At 38.6% G+C, this 22,597-nt stretch overlaps 1 protein-coding gene across 2 annotated transcripts in view; it reads right to left on the reverse strand.

Moving 5' to 3' along the window:
- The window catches only part of FARP2 (FERM, ARH/RhoGEF and pleckstrin domain protein 2), a 129,792-nt gene that overhangs the window by 69,661 nt on the left and 37,534 nt on the right, over positions 1 to 22,597 (reverse strand). For both annotated transcript variants that reach the window (XM_021708462.1, XM_021708463.1), the window contains one exon: positions 934 to 1,038. In XM_021708462.1, the coding sequence (XP_021564137.1) occupies positions 934 to 1,038 (105 nt within the window). The remainder of the gene's footprint in view (positions 1 to 933; positions 1,039 to 22,597) is intronic.

Here is a 22,597-nt window from a genome sequence, read left to right on the forward strand (position 1 = left end):
GAATTGTTCCCCACATCTTTAAAAAAAAAAGATTGCTGTATTATACTAGATACCTCTATTCAGTTGCTGCTATGCATACAATGGGCAACAATAACTATTTGGGGAGGTATTTCTTAACACCAAACAATTATTTGATAATACTGCATTTGTAAACAACAAATTGATGAGAGGGCTATTGCATCAAAGAGGTATGTTTTATTAGAGCAGGAAATGGTCACACTACTAAGGCTATTTGAAAGGCCAGACAGAGCTTGATGACACTAACATGTTTTTGAACTGAGTTGATGCAGGTTTCTTTAAAACAGTTCCATCTATAAATATTAAAACTCCATACTTTTTTTTGAGTTGGGATGTCACTCTGTTACCCAGACTGCAGTGCAGTAGCATGATCATGGCTCACCACAGCCTCAAACTCCTGGGCTCAGATGATCCTTCTGCCTCAAGCCTCCCAAGTAGCTGGGACTACAGGCGTGCGCCACCATGCCCGGATATTTTAAAAATTTTTTGTAGATTCAGCCTGTGATCCCGTGCCTTTGGGAGGCTGAGGTGAGTGGATTGCCCGAGCCCATGGGTTCAAGACCCGCCTGGGCAGGCGAGACCTCATCTCTACAATAAAATCAAAAAATTAGCCGGGCGTGGTAGCGTGAGCGTGTAATTCCGGCTACTTGGAAGGCTGAGGCGGAAGGATCGCCAGAGCCCAGCAGGTCGAGACTGTGGTAGCCGGGAGCGGCCACTGCACTCCAGTCTGGGTGACAGTGAGACTCCAACTCAAAAAAAAAATTTTTTTGTAGAGACAAAGTCTCGCTATGTTGCCCAGTAGTTTGCTTATATCATTACAGTAGGTCCCAAAAGGCTCTCTGTGCACTATACACATCATAAACATTCTATAACATACCCAGAGTCTGTTTCTATAAACAAATCAAAAGCACATACCCAGTAGGACTGGATGTTTTGAAACTCCAACCCAAAGTAGTCACATTCTATCAAATTTAAACGCTTCCACACTTGTGTCAATAATATCTGGCCATCCCATTTAGGCTGTAAGGAGAGAGGTGGAAAAAACATGAAGATTTAATGACTAAACAAGAATTTATGCAAACTGTGTACAAAGCTACTTCCCACACATAAAATCTTGCTTCACTTTGCCTTCCAGTATATAAGTAAGACTTACAAATTATCAAATAAATGAGTCAGGCATTCATGCTCAGAAACTGATACCAAAAAATAAGGCTAAAAAATTCCTTTAATTTTACATTCTTAGTGTGTTTTTGGCTATATTTCTTTGTAACTTTAGGTTATAGAAACCATTTCTAGTTTTGGTAATTATTTTATCAAATAATGTTAATATTTACTAAAAAGCAAAGTCTCATAGTCTCTGTTTACATAAAATCCCAGTGAACAATTTATTATTTGGTAGCATTTTACATTAGTGAGAAGAGTGTGGACTGTTCAAAAATATGGGGGGACTGACAGCTCTCCACTCAGAAGAAAAATGAAGTTAGAGCACTATTGTACACAATTCACAGAAATAAATTCCAGAGGACTAAAGACTGAAATAAAACAGAGAAGAATATCTCTACAATCTTTGGAAAAATAAAGTCATTCTAAGCACATAGCACAAAAGAAAGACAAATTCAATTAAATAAAAGTGAAAAACATCTGAATAGAAAAGCATTGAACAAAGTTACAATCTAGAATCACACTGTAAAAAAATGCTATTTATTTTTTATTTTGCTATTATGAATTCAGTTAAGAAGTATAAATGGCTATTAGGCATTTAAAAAGGTACTAAATCTTTCTAATAATAAGATAAATTAAAACAGCAAGATATAATTTTTCACCCATCAAAGGAGGGTTAAAATGATGCCAATACTGGTGTGTCTGTGAGAAAACAGTCACTTCACAGAGTGCTGGGAAGAATGCAAGTTCATGTGACTTTTGGAGGAATAATTGGAAAATACCTTTTAAAATTTAAAGTATGTATTTACCTTAGTTCCAGCAATTCCACTTCTAGAACTTTTTCCTACAGATATTCTCATATAATTGCACAAAGCTAATATGTAAGGACAAACGCGGTAAAGAATTGGTAAAATAAATAAGTGTGCATTTATCTACAATGGTGGGATAGGAACAAGAATAAAAAAAGAAAAAAGAATGTTACATAAATAATTGAAAATTATGCAACCCTGAAAAAGAACACTAAGCTCTCTATGTATTTTCATGAAATAAAGTCCGTAACATACAGTTAAGAAAAAAAAAGTTAAAAACAAGGATAAAAAGCCTCTATTTCCATATAGTATATATAGTTATTCAATTTTATAAAACATACACATCTCATGTATACATTTATATATAATAAAAATAAGTCTGGAAGGCTGTACACCAAATCTTTAAAGGTAACCACCATTAAAGGACTGAGCAGAGGTGAGTGTGAGGCAAGAACTATTTTATTTCTTTACTTTTGTAATGTCTGACTATTTCACAAATAGGCACATATTTTTGCAATTAAAAAATGCTGCAAAATTTCCATTGTTCCAAAGGACATTCGACTCCTTGAAGTTTAACAGCCAGGTTCTCACTGTATACTCTCAAAGTATTTATGCTTCTAAAATGAGAATTCTTACTTGAAGAAATAAAAACTTGTAATCTATCATAACAAAGAAGCACACAGAAAATAAAAGTATAATGAATGGCTCCTTAAGAAGAAAGATGAGCTACAAAGTGACCTTACATTGTAAATACAATTTATAAATAACAAAAGAGCAAATTTGGGTTGCAGTTGTTCTGACATGTCTCTTAGGGCCTTCCTTGCAGTGACAGCTTACTCTAATGCCATGGGCATCCAGGAGGTATGCCAGTGCTCCAGAGAGGGTCTGTTGGAAGGGAGAGACAGAACCTGGACCAGGGCTTCTCAGACAGTTAACCAGTCAAAAATCATGAAACCATGGAGTCTGCTGCACCAACTCCCTGTGCGCACAAACAACCCCTGGGTTATACGACCATCCTAGAAAGTTCTCTTGAAGCCATGATCTCTGTCCACATTTCCACCCCCTTTCACCAGGATCACCAGGGCGGTACTCCACATGGTCTCCCAATTTACAGAGCCAGTTGAGTCAGAACTGGGTGATGGAATGGGGGTGGGGAGGCTACTCACAGCCCCAGGGGTGATGGCATGCCTCTCTTATTTCCCTTCTGTCAGCTTCCTGTGCATCCTTCCAGAATCTGATAAAAAGCCAGATCATTGTGATGTTCTCTTAATTTCAGTCAATTCTACCTAATCACCACACTATTTGGTACTTAACTCTAGAACTGCCCTTTGGCACTGCTGCTGACCTATTTATCTGTTTGGGTGCATTCCTCTGATCTGATGGCAAATTAGAAGGGACTGGGTCTTCTCTATCTTGGTATCTCCAGGCCTAACCCATGGTAGACACATGGCTGGACTCCCCAGGTGCCTGTTCCTGTTCCTGATGGTTGTTGTGGGAGCCTAGTCTGTATTTCAGGCGCACAGAGAATATGTCTTCTTCAACTGCCTGGCCACCCTCTGCGAGGAGGAGAGGACTCACAGGCCTACTGAGCCCATCACCCACCCCAGAGTAGTGGCAGCCTGGATTTGCTCGAGGAGGCATGCACTACTAGACTAACAAAAGTGACGTACTAACTATGCAGACACACGTGAGCACATTCATGATGCATCCATGATCCTGCAATGTTCAATACACAGGACAGGGTTTGTAAATATGAATACAAAAATTCATTTAGTTACACATGTATTTGTATACATACACACACCCACACCCACACACACGTGTGTGTGTTTAACCTCCTAAATTGAAGTAAAATTTTACTAAACTTAAACACTTTTCCCAAGTCTATTATCCTATGTCTGAGTAACAAAAGAGATTTCATATCCTCTATGTCACCTAGAATACATAGTCAACTCCCCTAAAATCCATCAGAATCATGTGTTTTCACAAACCATGAAGGAACAGATATTTCCAAAGCTATATAAATTTTTCTGAAGCACGAGGTGGGAATAGGGGGAAGCCCTTTCAAATCTGTTTCATGGAAAATAACCTCCAAATCCCAAATAAATATGTACACGTACACTCCAACAGGAAAATTAACCAAGTACAACTTATTTAAAAGATAGAAGGATAGCTAAGTATAACGTTAGAGAATTTATTATTATGTCACAAGACCTGTAGAAAAAAAACAATCTGACGATTATTCCCAGAGAAGGCATCAGATTAAATCCAATTTACCCTCGACATATATACATTCTTTTTTTTTTTTTTTTGAGTTGGAGTCTCACTTTGTCGACCAGGCTGGAGTGTAGTGGCATGCTCACGGCCACCGCAGTCTCGACTAACCTCAGTCTTCCAAGTAGCTAGAACCACAGGCATGCACTACCACTCCTGGCTAATTTTTTGATTTATCATAGAGACAAGGTCTCGCCAAGTTGCCCAGGCTGGTCCCAAACCCCTGAGCTCAGGGAATCCTCTCACCTTGGCCTCCCAAAGGTCTGGGATTACAGGCTTGAGCCACCACGCCTGGCCTATACATTCTTAATAAAACAGGAAAAGATATGTGATTCTTTAACATCTAACAAGACAAAGAGGTCCACTCTCAACACTGTATCACTACTGTTTAAAACTGACTGGAAACAAGAGAAAGAAGAGAGATAAAAAATTAGAAAGGAGGCAGCAAAACTATCGTTATTTATAGATGACATGATTATTTACTTTGAAAACCCAAGAGCATCACTAGAACAGTATTATGAAAAAAAGTAGAGCTCAGTTAGGTGGTTAGGGAAAGATTATTATACAAAAATCAATAACATGCACACATATAGTTAATCCCCCCCCCTTTTTATTTTTTGCTTCAGAGTCTTACTCTGTTGTCCAGGCTGGAGTGCAGTGGTATGGTCATGGCTGCTGCAGCCTTGACTTGCTAGGCTCAGGCAATCCTTCCTCAGCCTTCCACGTAGCTGGAACTACAGGCATGCACCACCATGCCTGGTTAATTTTTTTGACTTAGTGTAGAGATGAGGTCTCACCAAGTTGCCAGACTGGTCTTGAACACCTAGGCTCAGGCAATCCTCTGGTCTATGCCTCCCAAAGTGCTAGAATTACAGGCAAGAGCCACCATGCTTGGCCTTAACTACCATTTTGAGTACAAAATGAAACATTAGCAACAGAAAAGTTAAAAATATTTTGGTAAGCCCATTTGGTCTATAGTGTTGTTCAAGTCTGCTGTTTATTAATTTTCTGTCTGAATGTTCTATCTATTATTGAAAGTGGGGCACTGAAGGCTCCAATTATTATTGTATTGCTTTCAATTTTCTCCTTTCAGATACGTCAATATTTGCTTTATATTCTTAGGTGTTCTGTTGCTTGGCACATATATGCTTACAATTGTTTTAGCTTCCTGTTGAATTGGCCCTTTTATCATTATGTAATGACTTTCTTTGTCTTTAAAGATTGTTTTGATTTAAAGTCTATTTTGTCTGATATAAGAATATTCACTTCTGCTGCTTTCTTTTGGTTGCCATTTGCATGGAATGCCTTTTTCCACCCCTACACTTTCAACCTATGAGCATCTCTGAATCTAAAGTGTGTTTCTTATACATAGCATATAATTGGATCTTACAGATTCAATGCAACCCCTATGAAAATTCCAGTGGCATTTTTCACAGAAATAGAAAAAAAAAACCCTAAAATTCATATGGTGATCTTGGGAAAGAAAGAAAAACAAAGTTGGAGGCATCACACTTCCTGATTTCAAATTATACTGGAAAGCTACAGCAATCAAAACACAATCCTGGCATAAAAACAGACACATACACCAATGGAACAGCATAAAATGAGTTCCTGCCCAGAAATAAACCCAAGAATAAATAGCCAATTAATTAATTAATTAATTAATTATTTTTGAGTTGGTGTCTCACTCTGTCACCCAGACTGGAGTGCGGTGGCCGCTCCCAGCCACCGCAGCCTCAACCTGCTGGGCTCCGGCGATCCTTCCACCTCAGCCTTCCAAGTAGCCGGAATTACAGGTGTGTGCTACCACGCCCGGATGATTTTTTGATTTACTGTAGAGATGAGGTCTTGCTGCCCAGGCGGGTCTCGAACCTGCGGGCTCAGGCAATCTACTCACTTCAGCCTCCCAAAGGCGCCGGATTACAGGCTGAGCCACCGAGCCCGGCTCCAATTAATTTTTGACAAGAAGCTACAATGGGAAAAAGGTGGTCTCTTCAACAAATGGTTCTGGGAAAACTGGATATTCACATGCAAAATAATGCAGTTGAACCTAATCTAACACAATATACAAAAATACACTCAAAATAGATTTAAGACCTAAATATACGACCTGAAACCATAAGACTCCTAGAAGTAAACATAGAGGAAAAGCTCCTTGATATTGGCCCAGGCAGTGATATTTGGGATTCACACAAAAAGTTCAGGCAACAAAAGCAGAAATAGACAAATGGAACTACATCACATTAAATATCTTTTGCACAGTAAAGGAAACAATCAAAAGTTGAAAAGACAGCTATGGATTGGGAAAAATACATGCATATCATATATCTAATAAAGGGTTACTATCTAAAATATATAAGGAACTCATATAAACCTATAGCAAAAAAACAAACAAAAAACCACATACACACACACAAAACAATTTAAAAATGGGCAAAGAGGTTGGGCATGGTGGCTCATGCCTGTAATCCTAGCACTTTGGGAGACCGAGGCAGGAAGACTATTTGAGCCCAAGAGTTCAAGACCAGCTGGGGCAATATAGTGAGACCTTGTCTCTACAAAAAAAAAAAAAAAAAAGAATTAGCTGGGTGTGATGACACACGCCTGTAATCCCAGGTACTCAGGAGGCAGAAGCAGAAGGACTGCATAAGCCCAAGAGCTGAGGCTGCAGTGAGCTATGAGAGTGCCACTATACTCCAGTCTGGGTGACAGAGTGAGATCCTGTCAGACAAAAAAAGAAAAAGAAAAAAGAAAAGCTAGAGCTACAATATGATCCAGCAATCCCACTTCTGGATATATACCCAAAGGAGATGAAATCAGTACCTTATAGCAATTATCTGCACACTCATGTTCACTGTAGCATTATTCACAATAATCAAAATATAGAAACAACCTAAGTGACCACTGATGGGTGAACGGTTAAATAATTTCTGGTAAACATCATATAGGAAGGAATATTATTTGGTCCTTAGAAAAGGAGATACTGTCATTTGCAACAACATGAATGAAACTGGAGGGCGTTATACTAAGTGAAATAAGCCAGACACAGAAAGAAAAATACCGCATGACCTCACTTATATGTGAAATCCAAAGACAAAGTTGAATACATAGAAGCAGAGAACAGAAAAGTGGTTACCAGGGGAAAGAAAGGGCAGTAAATTGGGAGATGCTGGTCAAAGGGTACGAAGTTGTAGCTATATAGGATGAAAGTCTAGAGAGCTAATGTACAGCATGAAGACTACAGTTAATAATACTGTATCGTATACTAAAAATTTCTTAAGAAATTTTAGGTGCTCTTACCACAAAGCAAAAAAAAAAAAAAAAAGAAGATAACTATAGAAGGTAATAGATGTATCAATTAGCTTGACTGTAGTAATAATTGCACTATGTATATGTATATCAGAACCTTAAATATATATAGCAAAACAATCTTGGGATAAACAACAACAAAAGAAAGTTTTATGGAGAAAAGTCTTAAAGCACTATTATGAGAAAGAAAATGGAGAACAAAGAAGAGCTGTAAAGGGATGGATATGCACATCATGTTCTTGGATAGAAACATTCCCGTAGAGTTATTGGTCCTTCTTGGATTCGTCACATGGACTTCATGCTATCCTAATAAAAGTATCAAAAGGATACCTGACAAGTTGATTCTAAAGTTGTGATTTTTTAAAAAATGCAAGAGTTGCCAAGAAAATTGTGAGAAAGAAAAACAGGGGAGGACTAGCTTATTGGACATTACAATTATTGAAAAACCATGTAATTTAAAAGTTTGGTAGTGGTGCATATCTTTTTTTTTTTTTTTTTTTTTTTTTTGAGTTGGAGTCTCACTCTGTCGCCCAGACTGGAGTGCAGTGGCTGCTCCCGGCCACCGCAGCCTCGACCTGCTGGGCTCCGGCGATCCTTCCGCCTCAGCCTTCCAAGTAGCTGCAACTAGAGGCGCGCGCACCACACCTGGCTCATTTTTTGATTTATTGTAGAGAAGAGGTCTCACCAAGTTGCCCAAGTGGGTTTCAAACCCGCGGGCTCAGGCAATCCACTTACCTCAGCCTCCCAAGGCACGGGATTACAGGCTGAGCCACTGAGCCCGGCTAGTGGTGCGTATCTATAAAGACAAATCAAGGAACAGAGTAGGAGGTGAAGAAACAGGCCCACTTATATAAAATATTGGTGTGGGCTGGGCTTGGTGGCCAAGTCTGTAAGCCCAGCACTTCGGGAGGCCAACGTGAGGGGACTGCCTGAGACCACAGGTTTGAAACCAACCTGGGCAAGTTGGAGAGACTTCGTCTCTACAATTAAAAAAAAAATTAGCCAGGTGTGGTAGTGCACACCTGTAGTTCTGAGTACTTGGAAGAATCGCTGGAGTGCAACAGGTCGATGCTGGGGTAGCCGTGAGTGTGCTACTGCACTCCAGCGTGGGCGACAGAGTAAGACTCCAAGTCAAAAAAGTAAAATAAAATAAAATTCTGGTGTGACTGGAAAAAGTGGTGTTTCTGATAAATCAGTGAGGAGGAAAACATATTATTTAATAAATAATATTCGGTATCCATCTGGAAAAAATCAGGTTGTACTCTTACCTAATGCTTTACAGCATAATAAATTCAAGATGAGTAAAATATTTTAAAGTAAAAACTTATCAAACTACTGCAATGAGATTATTTTATTGTCTGCTCCCAGCAAGAGTATATTCCACAAGCTGAGAGATTGGACAACATTAAAAAAAACACAACAAAAAAACCTGTACAGGAAAAAGCACTATAAAGTCAAAAGACTTGTTCAAAGACAATAGGGGGAAAATATTTACAGCTTATATCACAGGAAAAGGGCTAATTAAGTTAAAAGATTACAAACTAAATAGAAAAATGGGGTGCTTCAAGGTTGCTGAGCACATGGAGGTGCTGGGAGGGTGGCACTCCCTGAGAAAGCCTGGAAGCTCTGCATTCATTCCCAGTTCCTCACCCTGTGCATCTTTTCATCTGACTGTTCGCCTGTATCCTTCATAATAAACCAGCAGATGTTAAAAAAAGAAAAAGAAAAATGGGCAAAAGTCCAGGCTGCTCACAAAAACAGAAACATAAACGATGTACAAACACACAGAAAGAGGCTCACTGCACTCATAACTAGAGATAGGCAAACCAGAATTACACTGAGATGCCATTTTTTGGTCTATCAGATTGGCAAAACTCAGGGAGTCTAAAAGCAAATTGTGTTAGAGAGTGTGGGAAACAGGCATTCTCACATGGGCTGGTGGGAGCAAACTATAATCTCTGTGGCCAATCAAAATTTAGATGTCTGCCATTATCTTAAAAAATTCCACTCCTAGGAAGTATTTCACAGGTGCAAAATCATGACTATAAAAGAATAGTTGTTACAATAATATCTCTCTCTCTTAAAAAAAAAAAAAAATGAGGGGGAAGGCCGAGATGAGAGGATTGTCTCAGCCTGTGGGTTCAAGACCAGACTGGGTAACTAAACTAGGTAAGACCTCATATCTCTACAATAAATAAAAAAATTAGCTGGGCGTGGCGGCACACACCTGTAGTCCCAGCTACTTGGAAGGCTGAGGTGAAAGGATTACCTGAGCCCAGCAGGTTGAGGCTACGGAGGCCATGAGCGTGCCACTGCACTCCAGTCTGGGCGACAGAGTGAGACTTTGATTTAAAAAAAAAATTTCTTTTTGAGTCAGAGTTTTACTCCAGGCTAGAGTGCAGTGGCATGATCATGGCTCACCACAGCCTTGACTTCCTGGGCTTAGGTGATCCTTCTGCCTAAGCTGGGACTACAGTGTGCGCCACCATGCCCAGCTAATTTTTTGATTTGTTGTAGAGAAGAGGTGTCTCTGTGTTGTCTAGGCTGGTCTTGAACTCCTGGGGTCAAGCAATCCTCCCACCTCAGCCTCCCAAAGTGCTGGGATTACAGGTGTGAGCCACCACACCCAGCCACAATAATGTCTCTAGTAGTAAATTATTAAACATATCCTAAACCTTCCAGTACAGTATGCCTAGTAAAATATGGCACACCCAGACAATGATTTTAGGCAGAGTTAGGATGACTAAAGCTACCCTCTATGGAAAGACCTCCAGGTAAACTGTTAAGAGAAAAAAAAACAAGGTATGGTAAGAACCATACATATGATACCATCTGTGTGACGGGGGTGATCCATACACACACATACACACACACACACACACACACACACACACACACACACACACACACACGTGTGTGTGTGTGTGAATAAATAAATGCATAGACTCTTTCTGAAAAGATCATAGTAAACTAGATAGTGAGAAGTTGGTTCTAGACAATAAAACTGTGTGACTCCATATCCTTCTATACTTTTTGAAAGTTGTATCATGAACATATACCAAACTACCTTTAAAAAAATGTTAAGATTTAAGAAAATAAGTTAGGTGGTGGGGGGAGTGGGCATACAAAGAGCCATACACAGGATGTTTAACCAAGTAGAGTGAAGGGGGTGCAGTGAGGGGTGGGTGGGAGTCAGTAGAGGCAGCAGCCTGGCGTGGGATGACAGAGCAGCAACAGGGAGGGAGTCTACTTTGAAAAGGGGATTGAAGCCCCTAGCTCTGTCCACTGAGAGGTCCTGGGACTATCAAGACTCCAGAAGCAAGGAACACACCACCCACATGGATCTTCCTTGGAGAAAGGGCTGATGCTAGGTCTGAGGCAGGGAGAGAACAAGATAAACCCAGAACGTCTTGTGCTAGAGAGCAGAGAAGCACTCACAGAGTAATGGAGACATATCCAAGGACACTGAGCTGTCCTCACTGGCCAAACCTGGAACAGACTGAGCATCAAAGCCAGTAATGCTAGATCGGTGGAAATCCACTGGGCAGAGCAGGAATCCACAAATCCACACTGATATAAATGAATAAACTCAAAGTCTGATTAGCAGTGAGATATGTACATGGTGCCAAATAACCTCCTCACTGTGGAGAAGTCTGTCAGACACCACCTGATCAAATGGTCTAAGTGATCATCTCCAGAAATGGGACAAATAAAAATTCTGTGCCAGGTAACAGGATGCAGTGAAACCTGGCATTCCTTCTGTGTTTTTCCTGTCAGAGATGCATGACCTGGTCCAGTCATGAGGAAACTGCAAAGTCAAACTAAGAGTCACCTAACATTGTAACTGTTGGGATCTTCACAGGTGTCAAGGTCATGAAAGTCATGGACTGAAGGAGATCAGAGAGATGTGATTGTGGGATCCTACTGCAATAAATGAGGAACTTAAATGGGATCTGAGGACTAGATAATAGGAATGGATCTATGTTAATGTCTTAAATTACACTGATGAAAAACCTCCTTGTTGGTAGGAAATACACCTGAAGTATAGAGGGTGTTGGGGCATAGTGTGGGCAACTCACTCTCAAATAATTGAGGAAGAAAAAAGATGCTTTGACTATTCTTTTATCTTCTCTGTGAGTCTAAAATTCTTCAAAACAAAAAGCTAAAAAAATTAAAAATACAGAACCTTAGCAGTTAAAAATGAGAATTTTCACATAAACTATTAGAATAAATGAATTTAGTGAGGTCACAGGATACAAAGCCAATATACAAAAAGCAATTCTACTTCTATAAACTACATTGAACTTATGGATCACTTAGAACTGATATCTTTTTTTTTTTTAACAATAACAACTATAAAGTAAACTAAAAAATGCTATTTATAGTGACAAAGAAAATCAACTACCTAGGAATAAATCTAAAGATATGAAATCTACTACAACGAATATCATAAAACATTGAGGGAAAAGTTTCCAATCTCTGATCGTATCTCCCCACATAAGGTACCAGTTCTCGGCCAGGCTCAGTGGCTCAGCCTGTAATCCCAGCACTTTGGGAGGCTGGGGCAAGTAGATTGCCTGAGCCTACGGGTTTGAGACCAGCCCAGCCAAGTTGGCGAGACCTCATCTCTACAATAAATCCAAAATTAGCCAGGCGTGGTAGCGAGCGCCTATAGTTCCGGCTACTTGGAAGGCTGAGGCAGAAGTATAGCTGGAGTCCAGCAGTTCGATGCTGGGGTGGCTGTGAGTGTGCCACTGAACTCCAGCCTGGGCAACGCAGTGAGACTCCAACTCAAAAAAAAAAAAAAGATATCAGTTCTAAGTGATCCATAGGTTCAATGCAGTTCCAATTAAAAATCCCAGTGGCTTGTATTTGTGGAAGCCGACAAACAGACTCAAAAATTATATAAATACCCAAAGTCTCAAATGGCAAAGATAATATCAAAGAATAACAAACTTGGAAGACTTATACTATTAGATATCAAAACTTATTCTAAAGTTACATTAATTAGGACAGTGTGGTATTGATGCAAAGATAGGGAAAGAGATCAGTGGAACATAAGAAATTCCAGAAATAGACCCAAATGTACATAGTCACCTAATTTACAGCAAAGGCGCCAATGAAATTCAGTGCAGGAAGGACAATCTTTTTAATAATGGTGCCAGGGGAACTGCATATCCATACTGGAGAAAATGAACACTGACCTCATCCTCACACCATGTACACAATTAATTCAATATGAATCATGGAAAGGTAAGACAAAAAAGTTTGAAGTAGGCAAGTATTACTCTAACAGGACACCAAAAAAACATTAACCACAAAGGAAAATTTGCTAAACTAAACTACTGAGAGTTACAAACTTCTGTACATTGAAAACACTGTTAAGACAGGAAAAAGGCAAGCCACAAACTAGAAGATATTTACAATGCAAAAATCCAACAAAGGTCTTGTAGAAAATATATATAAAGATCTACCAGTCATAAGGAAAAATCAGACAACCCAAATAAAAACAAACAGGCAAAAAGACTTGAACAGGCACATCACAAAAGAGGATATTCAAATAGCTAATAAATAGTAAGAAAAGTTAGGCAATATTACATTAGAAAAATACATATTATAACTGCAATGAGATACCACTAGACCCTTGCTAAAATGGCTAAGAATACAAAGGTGAATAATACCAATGTTGACAAAAAGTGGGGCAGCTGGAATCTAACACATTGTAAATTTCTATGATCTCTTTGGGAAACTGACAGTATCTACTAACTACTGTACAGAAATATACATTATAACCAAGCAATCCCAACCTTGGGTATAGACCCAACAGAAATATCTGTTTATAAAGACCAAAAGACATGCAGAAAAATGTTCACAGCAGCTTTATTCATAGTGGCCAAAAATTGGAAACTGTCAAAACGGCAATTGAACAGCAGAATGGATAAATTGTAATTTGTTTTTGCAATGAAATACTACTTAGAATGAAAAACAAACAAACCACAACTTCATGCCACAACATTGATACATTTTACAGAGTACGTATTCTACAATGACATTTATATGAAATTCAAGATCTGGCAAAAGTGCTGGGTGCAGTGGCTCATGCCTATAACCCTAGTACTTTGGGAGGTGGAGACAAGAGGATTGCCTGAGCCCAGGTGCTCGAGACCAGCCTGGGAAATTTGGCAAGACCTCGTTTCTATAATAAATCAAAAAATTAATCACCAGTGCACCTGTGGTTCCAGCTACTTGGAAGGCTGAGGCAGAAGGATTACCCGAGCCCAGCATGTCGAGAATGTGGTAGCTGTGATCATGCCACTGCACTCCAGCCGGGGTGATACAATGAGACCCTGATTCAAACAAAACAAAACACAAATCTGGCAAAACTAATTTATGATGTTAAAGATCAAAATAGTGGCTACTTTTGGAGAGTCATAATTGACTGGGAGAAGTACAAGGAACCTTTTCTACACCTTCATCTGGGTGGGGGTACATGGGTATTAAAGTTTAAATGCATGTATCTTATACATGCAGCTTGATTAATTTTACATATGTGTAAAATTAATCAAGCTGCATGTGTAAGATATATGCATTTTCCTACCTATATAAGTTATGCCTCAATAAGAATGCAATTAAAAGAAAAAAGAGGTTAAAAAACCTTTAGGGTTCATGAAAATTGATCTTTCACCTTTTATAATAATCCTCTCTACAAAAGCTCTGAGTTGTCAACTTGACCTCTACTTGATATGCCCAGAGCTCACAACTTAATGAGGCAGCTCATTCTACAGCTGGACAGTTCTGCTTGAAAAGAATTCTTAGCCTTTGGCCAAAACGTTTCTACAACCTCTACCTCCCTAAATTGATCTACTCTAGACACAGTTATGTTTATCAAGAGCCCTTTTAAATTGGTCACCTAGAACAGCACACATTATAGAAATCACCCCAAAACTAAAGTACAATACAGTACCTCCACAATGGAGTTCAGTTACATAACACAGACCACTGAATGCAAATTAAATTACCAAAAGAATAAAACTGTACACTCCATGAGGGCAAATTTTCCAAGGACACTATACCAAAACACCCATCACCTAGTTTAGTTTTCAAATACATGATTTTTTAAAGTACTGAACATTAAAAAAAGGGAGAAAATTTCTTAGACTATATGTTTCAGAGAGCAGAAACCACATCTTGAACTCTGTTCAATAATTTACGAATCACCACACTCTTAGAAGCTTTCAACATAAAGAGCTCCCCTTGAGGACAAAATGCTAGATAGTTCTTGATACTGCAACTCAAATGATTAAAAAATGGTCAGCAGAGTTTTTGACCCATTTTTTTTTTCACATAGTAGGCATTCAGATGTCTGTTAATGAATAAACAAATCCCTTAATAACTGGAAGAAACACCTCCTTTGTGACCATAAATACTGAAATCCATCCTGAAGTAAATTATTAAAAGATGAGCAATTCATCATGACCAGAAGTAACAAGCACTGTATCAGGTATGATGCATGTCACAAAGAAAGGCTCTGCAAACAGCTGAAGCCAGGGTGGCCACAGACCTCCAGGCCATTCTTGGGCTGCCCTGCAATGCATAAATGGACAGTATCCAAGGATGTCAAGAATTTTAGGAAGATGTTGACCTGTTATTTTCCAAACCTAAAGAAGATCAAACTAGTAGGAACAGGTTTAATTTGAACAGTTTAGACTTTATAGCTACATATAAGGAAGCGGTGGGATAGAAAAGATGATGAAATAGAAAACAAGGCACAGAAATATGTGTTTTTAGCCCTTTAACCTTTTTGGTATGTTGTAATCACCTCCTACTGCCATCTGACCCAAGGGCCAGTCACTCTCTCCTCACAGGCACTGAGTTTATCACCAGGAACAAGTTTTCTCATACAGTCATGAAAGCACAAGTTTGGAGTTAGAATCCTCATTTTTTACTAGTGGGTGTGCTGAGCTTTGTTTTTCCTCATTGGAAAAATACATACAATTCTTACCCTGAAAGGGTTTTATGGGGATGTAATTTTAAAAAAGTGAGAAAGCTCCTCTGCTCCTCCTGAGCATGGTTCATTTAGGACAGGTCTTCAAGTGCGCAAAGCAGCTTCTTAATAAGGGTCTACAAAGAGGTTAAGACCACAAACAAGATGGAGAGCCCTTTGATTCCATGATAGGTGCGCATTACTCCAAATAGCATCCAATAATTTCTTTATCCTGCTAACATGTATTTAAAATGTACAAAAAATCACTATCTTTTCCATATGTTTTTTAAAGATACTAAATTTTCAGAATATTTTTCAGGATTTCTTGACAAAATAATTTTTTACAAGTTCACTCTCCTTAATTTTTATAGGTGCCTCATGAACTGGATAGTAGCTCATTAAATGTCACAGTGTCACTTATATTATAGTCACATGCTCATTTTTTCTCTACTTTAAATTTACCTTCTGTTCCTAAACACAGAAATTCAGCATCAATTGGACTATAAAATCTAACATATGTTCTCAAAGTAGCAAATGATCAATGAAACAAGACCCTCCCTGAAGTAGGATGGAAGGGCCTCATAGCCACTTTAGGCACTGGCACCACCCATAGACACTTAAAATGGAAGAAAACCCTGTCATCATACCCTATTTCCTGCTGAACTAAACAGTGACCCAAGTCAGAACTTTTTTCAAATACTAGGCTGGAGGAGAAACAGTATTAGGAACATAGTATATATATGTTAAAAAGCAAAAGTTTTTGTTCAATGTTTTCATTTTTCCAGTTGGTCATGGTGTTAAAGTCCTTCTCTAAGCTTAGACATAAAGCATATTGTTAAAAAATTTACATCTACAAAAGTACCAGTAAAGATTTTGTCTAGATGAAAATGGGTTACAAAAGCTTGGCTAACAAAGTACTTCTTTATTCTTTGTTTTCAGCACTGTGGGAAAATTCTTCTTGAAACAGCTTGATTTTGTCCTTTAACTTGTTTGTTTCATGTGCTCATTTACAGTTCATTTGCCAAATTATAACTCCTCCATTTATCTAGATGGCTACTCGTATTATAGAATTTGTATCTGTACTGTTAGTTTCAGTACTTAAGATTTTTCTTGTCTAATAACCAAACCAACCCCAAACTTCCTTTTGTAATATTATACTGCAAAATGAAAATAATCTTGAGAGCTCAAAAGGCAACTGTAGTTATATTCATTCTAGAGTCTTTGAAAGGTCACAAACATTTTTGATAGGCATTTCACTCTCATTCTGGCACACTTTCAAATCTTGGGTTCTCACATATTTCTAAAATACTGCATACAAAATCTCTACTCCAAACTGTACTGAGAACCATAAGGACTAGTGTTAAATCTGAGAGCATAAAGATGTTAACTGCTACTTTTGCTTCTAAGGAAAGGGTTTTATATCGTAAAAAACAAATGTATCCCTGTGCACTTCATGTTCCTAGACTAAAGAGACCAGCTGGCACATAATTAATCTCTATCATAAGATGTGGGCAAAAAGTGAGATTACATATCAATTGATACCCTAGTTCTTTCTACAATAGTTTATCTTAAACTACTCAAGGAAACAGTAAAGCTTAAAAACTCCCAAATTTGAACCTGTTAATATTGGTGAGTTAGTTATTTATCTATTGCCTTTCCATTCCAAATGAACCCATCTTTGCCCTGCTTATTCTCTTACGCCAGTTGGCCTTGCCAGTAGAGGGTGCTGGGGAGATACACCAAAGAAGAAGGGGCTTCTCTCCCTTTTTGGCAGCTTTTGGCTTTCTTGCTCGCAGTGTGCAGGGGAACCAGTGACTCACACTAGCCCGTGAGTTTCACTGGCACTCCAGTACCACCACTGGGTAGCCTGTTTCTGTGACACTTAGTAAACTTCTTCACCGTTCAAAGAGTTTGAATCTCAGCCTGAGGGAAAGAGGCCTCTACCAAGTTTGTTGCTTCTTTGGGTATTTCTTCCCTCAGTCCTGTGGTGGTCACTGGTCACCTCATCTCCTTTCCTGTATTCTTCAGCATCTCCCATCCTCACTTAGTAGTTAATCTTCTGTTACTAGTTAATAATTATTATTAAATTCCCTGATTCAAATTACTGGTGCAGCTTCTGTCTCTTGATTGGACCCTGAATAATTCTATGGTATACTCTGGAAAATGATCACGGGCTGTTAGGCTGCAGTATCTATCACATGTTTCCAAAGTAGCAAATGATCAACGAAACCAGACTCCCTGAAGTAGGACAAAAGGGCCTCACAGCCACTTCAAGCACTGGCACCATTCATAGATACTCAAAATGGAAGAAAATAATTAACATCTAACAAAAGAAAGCCTTAACTGATCTAATGGAAGAAACCCACAGTGGTTCTCCTACAGTTTGTCCAAACTTAAGCTGTCAGTACAACTCCTACAATGTAATGGTAGCAGAAGCTCTTCATTGCCAGATGAAATTTAAAGGTGGTAGAATAATCATTAAACAGAGGGTCACTCAGGCATCAATTTAGCTAGTTTTCTAATTCTCAAATTCATCAGGAGAAGAAAAACTGTAGTTTCCAGCACTCTTACAAGTGGAAGACGGTGGGCCTGAGAACATAGAGCCTGTGATGAGCTTCCCAACAGAGAAACCAGTGGAACTGTGAGGGGTTTGAGGAGTGAGCAAAAAGGAGAGTGGATGTGAAATACTCTCCCATTAGGAAGAAGGATTGTTAAGGCCTACGCCAACCTGAGCAAGGGCACATCAAAAAGGACATATCCCAAGGTGAAGGAGGCCCACTATATAACCCTGTTTTCCCAGTACATTCACAGACAGTATATGTCATACACCAACAGCCAAAGAAGCAACCTGCTATTAATTGGTAAGTTTTGGGAGTTGGGCACTCTACATGAGTTTTCCCTTGTCTTTCACTTAGCATCAGGAAAAAAACAAAGGAGAAGGTCAGCTTAGCTCAGCAGTAAAATCTCTCAAATCATTCAGACTCTCAGGTAATTCCCTTCTTCTTCATCAACAAAAGGGGTTCTGGTTGGCTTGCCTGACCTTACCTGTGTAAACTTGTGAAAACCCATACACAGAAAGGAAAGCTGTCTGTCAACCTGCCCCACCCACTCACCATGGCCAGGATGTGGCTCATTCCCACAGCCTTGCAGTCAGGTGGCTATCATTTTCAGAAGGGAAGCCTGCCTGGGAAAATCAAACACTGTCCTTTAAAAAAGGTCAATAAAACCCATGCTGATAAACCTGGAACTCATTTGCAAAAATACATGGACACTAAGAATGGCTAGACACTTAAAATAAACTTCTAAACTATAGCTATCTACCTGAAAAGTAGACAAATTAGCAACCAATGAATAGAGCAAATGTGGTATATCAAAGCAAATCTAATTTTAAAAAACTCTATGTATACTACTGTATATGCATAACAATTAAAAATAAAAATGAGAAAAAATTTTTAAAATAAAGAAAAATAAGATCCCCTAAAAGGTAAGTGTAAGACATCACATTATTCATAAAATAAGAGGAGACTTTTGGAAAAACAATCTGACTAAAGCATAAGAAAGGGAAATTTAAAAGATGAATCCAGAAATCAAACCTCAACAGGAAGCCTCAACAACAGAAGGACAAGACTTGAATATGAATCAGTGGTATGGCAAAATAAGCAGAAGTATTCATCTAGAGAAAAAAATAATGAAAGAAAAATCCAAATTCAGGAATCACAAATGTGTCTATGAGGAACCTAGAGGAAGAGCCTATGGCAGATACTGAAGGTATAATAATTCAGAAAATCCTGGTGACTCCTGTCCTGAAGATGGCAGCATCTCAGCTTTTATCTCCTCAGTCTTTTGCTACAATCATTTAAAGTCAAAGCAGTTAAAAAGAAACAAAAACATAAACTGCATTTTCAGCAAAACTAGGAAACTCCTAAAAAACTGGTGCATCACAAAACTGGTAGGAGGAGCACCATCAGCAATAGAGATGGAGCACGGGGTCAATGCTATGGTGCAAATTTCAGCAGAAGCCTCAAACAACACTTATCAAAGGCATAGGGCACCTCAAGGTGCATAACCTAGGTCCCTTGCTTGTATAGCAAGGATGGGAAGAGACTGGGGTAGCAGGTTGACTTAGAGGAACAGAGGTGGCAGACTGAAGAAGAAATCACCAGCAAACCACATACCAACCCACACATCGACCTCATGGCATAGGATAAACTTCAAATTTCAACTATAACCAGCCAAGTCCCATGAGAACCTCCTTAAAATAGCCAATCCATGCAACAACTTATCTGCTTCAAAGATAAGTGATCAAAATAATAATAAGCACTCCAAATATTCAAAGATATTCAAGACAAAAGGGGAAAAGAAACAGAAAAAAACGAGTGTCAGATGAACATTTGGCAGAAAAACACTGCATCACAGAGATGAGCACTGTGATCAAAATTTCACCGTGAAATTAAAAACTAGTTAATAAAGCAACTGTCTCTGTAATATAAAAGCACAAAGTTGTGATATCAGAGCTTTGGAAAGAGAAAGGAAGACAGTATCTACTCAAAGAAAAAGGATTCCCTGGGTGACAATTCCCATGTTCCTGTGTAACCTTGGGTAAGATTTTAAATTGGGTTCTTCTTATTATTGAGTTGTAAAACGTCTTAGTTAGCTCAAGCTACTATAACAAATTCCATAGACTAGGTGGCTTCAACAACAAACATTTATTTCTCACAGTTTTGGAAGTTGGAAGTCTGAGATCAAGACTATGGCAGTAGATATAGTTTCTGGTGTGGACATGCTTCCTGGCTACAGATGGCCACTTTCTTGCAACCATACATGAAGCAAAGCAGAGAGAGAGGAAGCAAGTTCTCTCAAATCTCTTCTTATAAAAGTACTAATCCCATTCATGAAGGCTCCATCTTCATGACCTAATCACCTCCCAAAAGTCCCATCTCCAAATACCGTCACATTGGGGGTTAGGCTTCAACATATAAATTTTGGGGGGATGCAAATATTCAATTCATAGCATAAGAGTTATTTTTTAAAATATATTTTAGATATAAGTTCCTTCTCAGATATACCTTCTGCAAATATGTTCTCTCATTATTTTCACTATCTTGGTATATCGTTTGTAACAAAAAAGTTTATTTTAACAAAGACCAATTTATCTATTTTTTCTTTTGTCACTTGTGATTTTGGTGTCACATGTAAGAAACCATGATATAACCCAAAGTCACAATGATTTACTCCTAGTCTATCTTCTAAAAGATAGAATGGGCTCGGTGGCTAAGCCTGTAATCCTGCACCTTTGGGAGGCTGAGGTGAGTGGATTGCCGGAGCCCATGGGTTCAAGACCCGCCTGGGCAGGCGAGACCTCATCTCTACAATAAAAATCAAAAAATTAGCCAGGCGTGGTAGCGCACGCCTGTAATTCCGGCTACTTGGAATGCTGAGGCGGAAGGATCACTGGAGCCCAGCAGGTCGAGGCTGCGGTGGCCGGCAGCGGCCACTGCACTCCAGTCTGGGCGACAGAGTGAGACTCCAACTCAAAAAAAAAGTTTTATAATCTTAATTCTGATATTTAGGTCATCGATCCATTTTGAATTAGCTTTTGTGTACAGTGTGAAGCAGAGGTTCAACTTCATTTTTTGAATGTAGATATCCACTTGTCTCAGTACTATTTGCTGAAGACTATAAGATCCCTCCCCCTGAAATGTCTTGATACTCTTTTTGAAAATATCAATTGACCATAAATGTAAGGGCTTATTTGTGGACTCTAAATTCTATTCCATTGATCTATATTTTTATTCTTATGTCAGACCACATTGCCTTGATTATTGCCACTTTGCAGTAAGTTTTGCTATGGGAAAGTGTGAGTTCTCCGACTTTCTTCTTTTTTTGATTTTGTTTTTGGCTATTGCAGGTTTTTGCCTATCCGTTGCATTTCTATATACATTTTAGGGTCAGCTTGTCAATTTCTGCAAAAAAGCCAGTTAGGATTTTGATGGAAATCATGGTGAATCTGTAGATCAGTTTGGGAATATTTCCATCTTAATATTAAATTTTCTGACTCATAAACACTGCTGTCTTTCCATTTATTTAGATCATCTTTGATTTCTTTAGATGGTTTTATGGTTTTCAGTGTACATGCTTTGAAGGTATTTTGTTAAATACATTCCCAGGTATTTTACTCTTTTATGACACTATTGCAAATGAAATTGTTTTCTTAATTTTATTTTGGTACTGTTCATTGCTAGTGTATACAAATACAATTGATCTCTGTATGTTGATCTTGTATCCTGAAACCTTCTTGAAACTGCTTATTAGCTCTAGTAGCTTTTTTTAAAAGACAGGTTTCTTAGGACTTTTTATATACAAGGTAATCTTTAAATAGGGTTTCACTTCCTTCCTAGTATGAATGCCCTTCTTTCCTTCTTTCTTTTCTTTTCTCCTGCCTCTCACTTTCTCTTTTTTCCTAATTGCCCTGGCTAGAATCTTCAGAACCAAGTAAGATTTTTTAAAATATACATATTTTATTTTAAAGATGTGGGGTACAATTCAGGATTAGGTATACAAGGATACAGATAAAGTCTGAGCCTCCCTTTGGTCCCCACTTTGCCTGGTTTGAGATCAGATACCCTTATTGACGGGCGACCCTCCCCCCCCCCGGCAGTATCCCTCTACTGCCAATCCCTTTCTTATAATATTATGGTAAATGTTCAGGCTTATGAGTGAGAACATATGGAACTCTGTTCTTTGTTTTTCTGAGATCACTGAGTATTATATACTCTAAATCCACCCAAGTTGCTGCAAAGTTCATGTGTTTATCTTTCTTTATGGTTGCATAATATTCCATCGTGTATATGTACCATGTTTTTTTTATCCAATCAGAACTGGGTAAGTTTTAAAAACTGTATCTCAATTTTCCCAAGTATAAAACAGAACTAATAATAATGTTAACAATGAGAATTAAATAAAATAATACATGCAAAGGGTTTTATTTTATTTTATTTTTTTGAGTTGGAGACTCACTCTGTCGCCCAGACTGGAGTGCAGT

The sequence above is a fragment of the Carlito syrichta genome, unplaced genomic scaffold, assembly GCF_000164805.1.
Source record: "Carlito syrichta isolate Samal-C Ts95f unplaced genomic scaffold, Tarsius_syrichta-2.0.1 Scaffold138451, whole genome shotgun sequence".
NCBI lineage: Eukaryota > Metazoa > Chordata > Mammalia > Primates > Tarsiidae > Carlito > Carlito syrichta.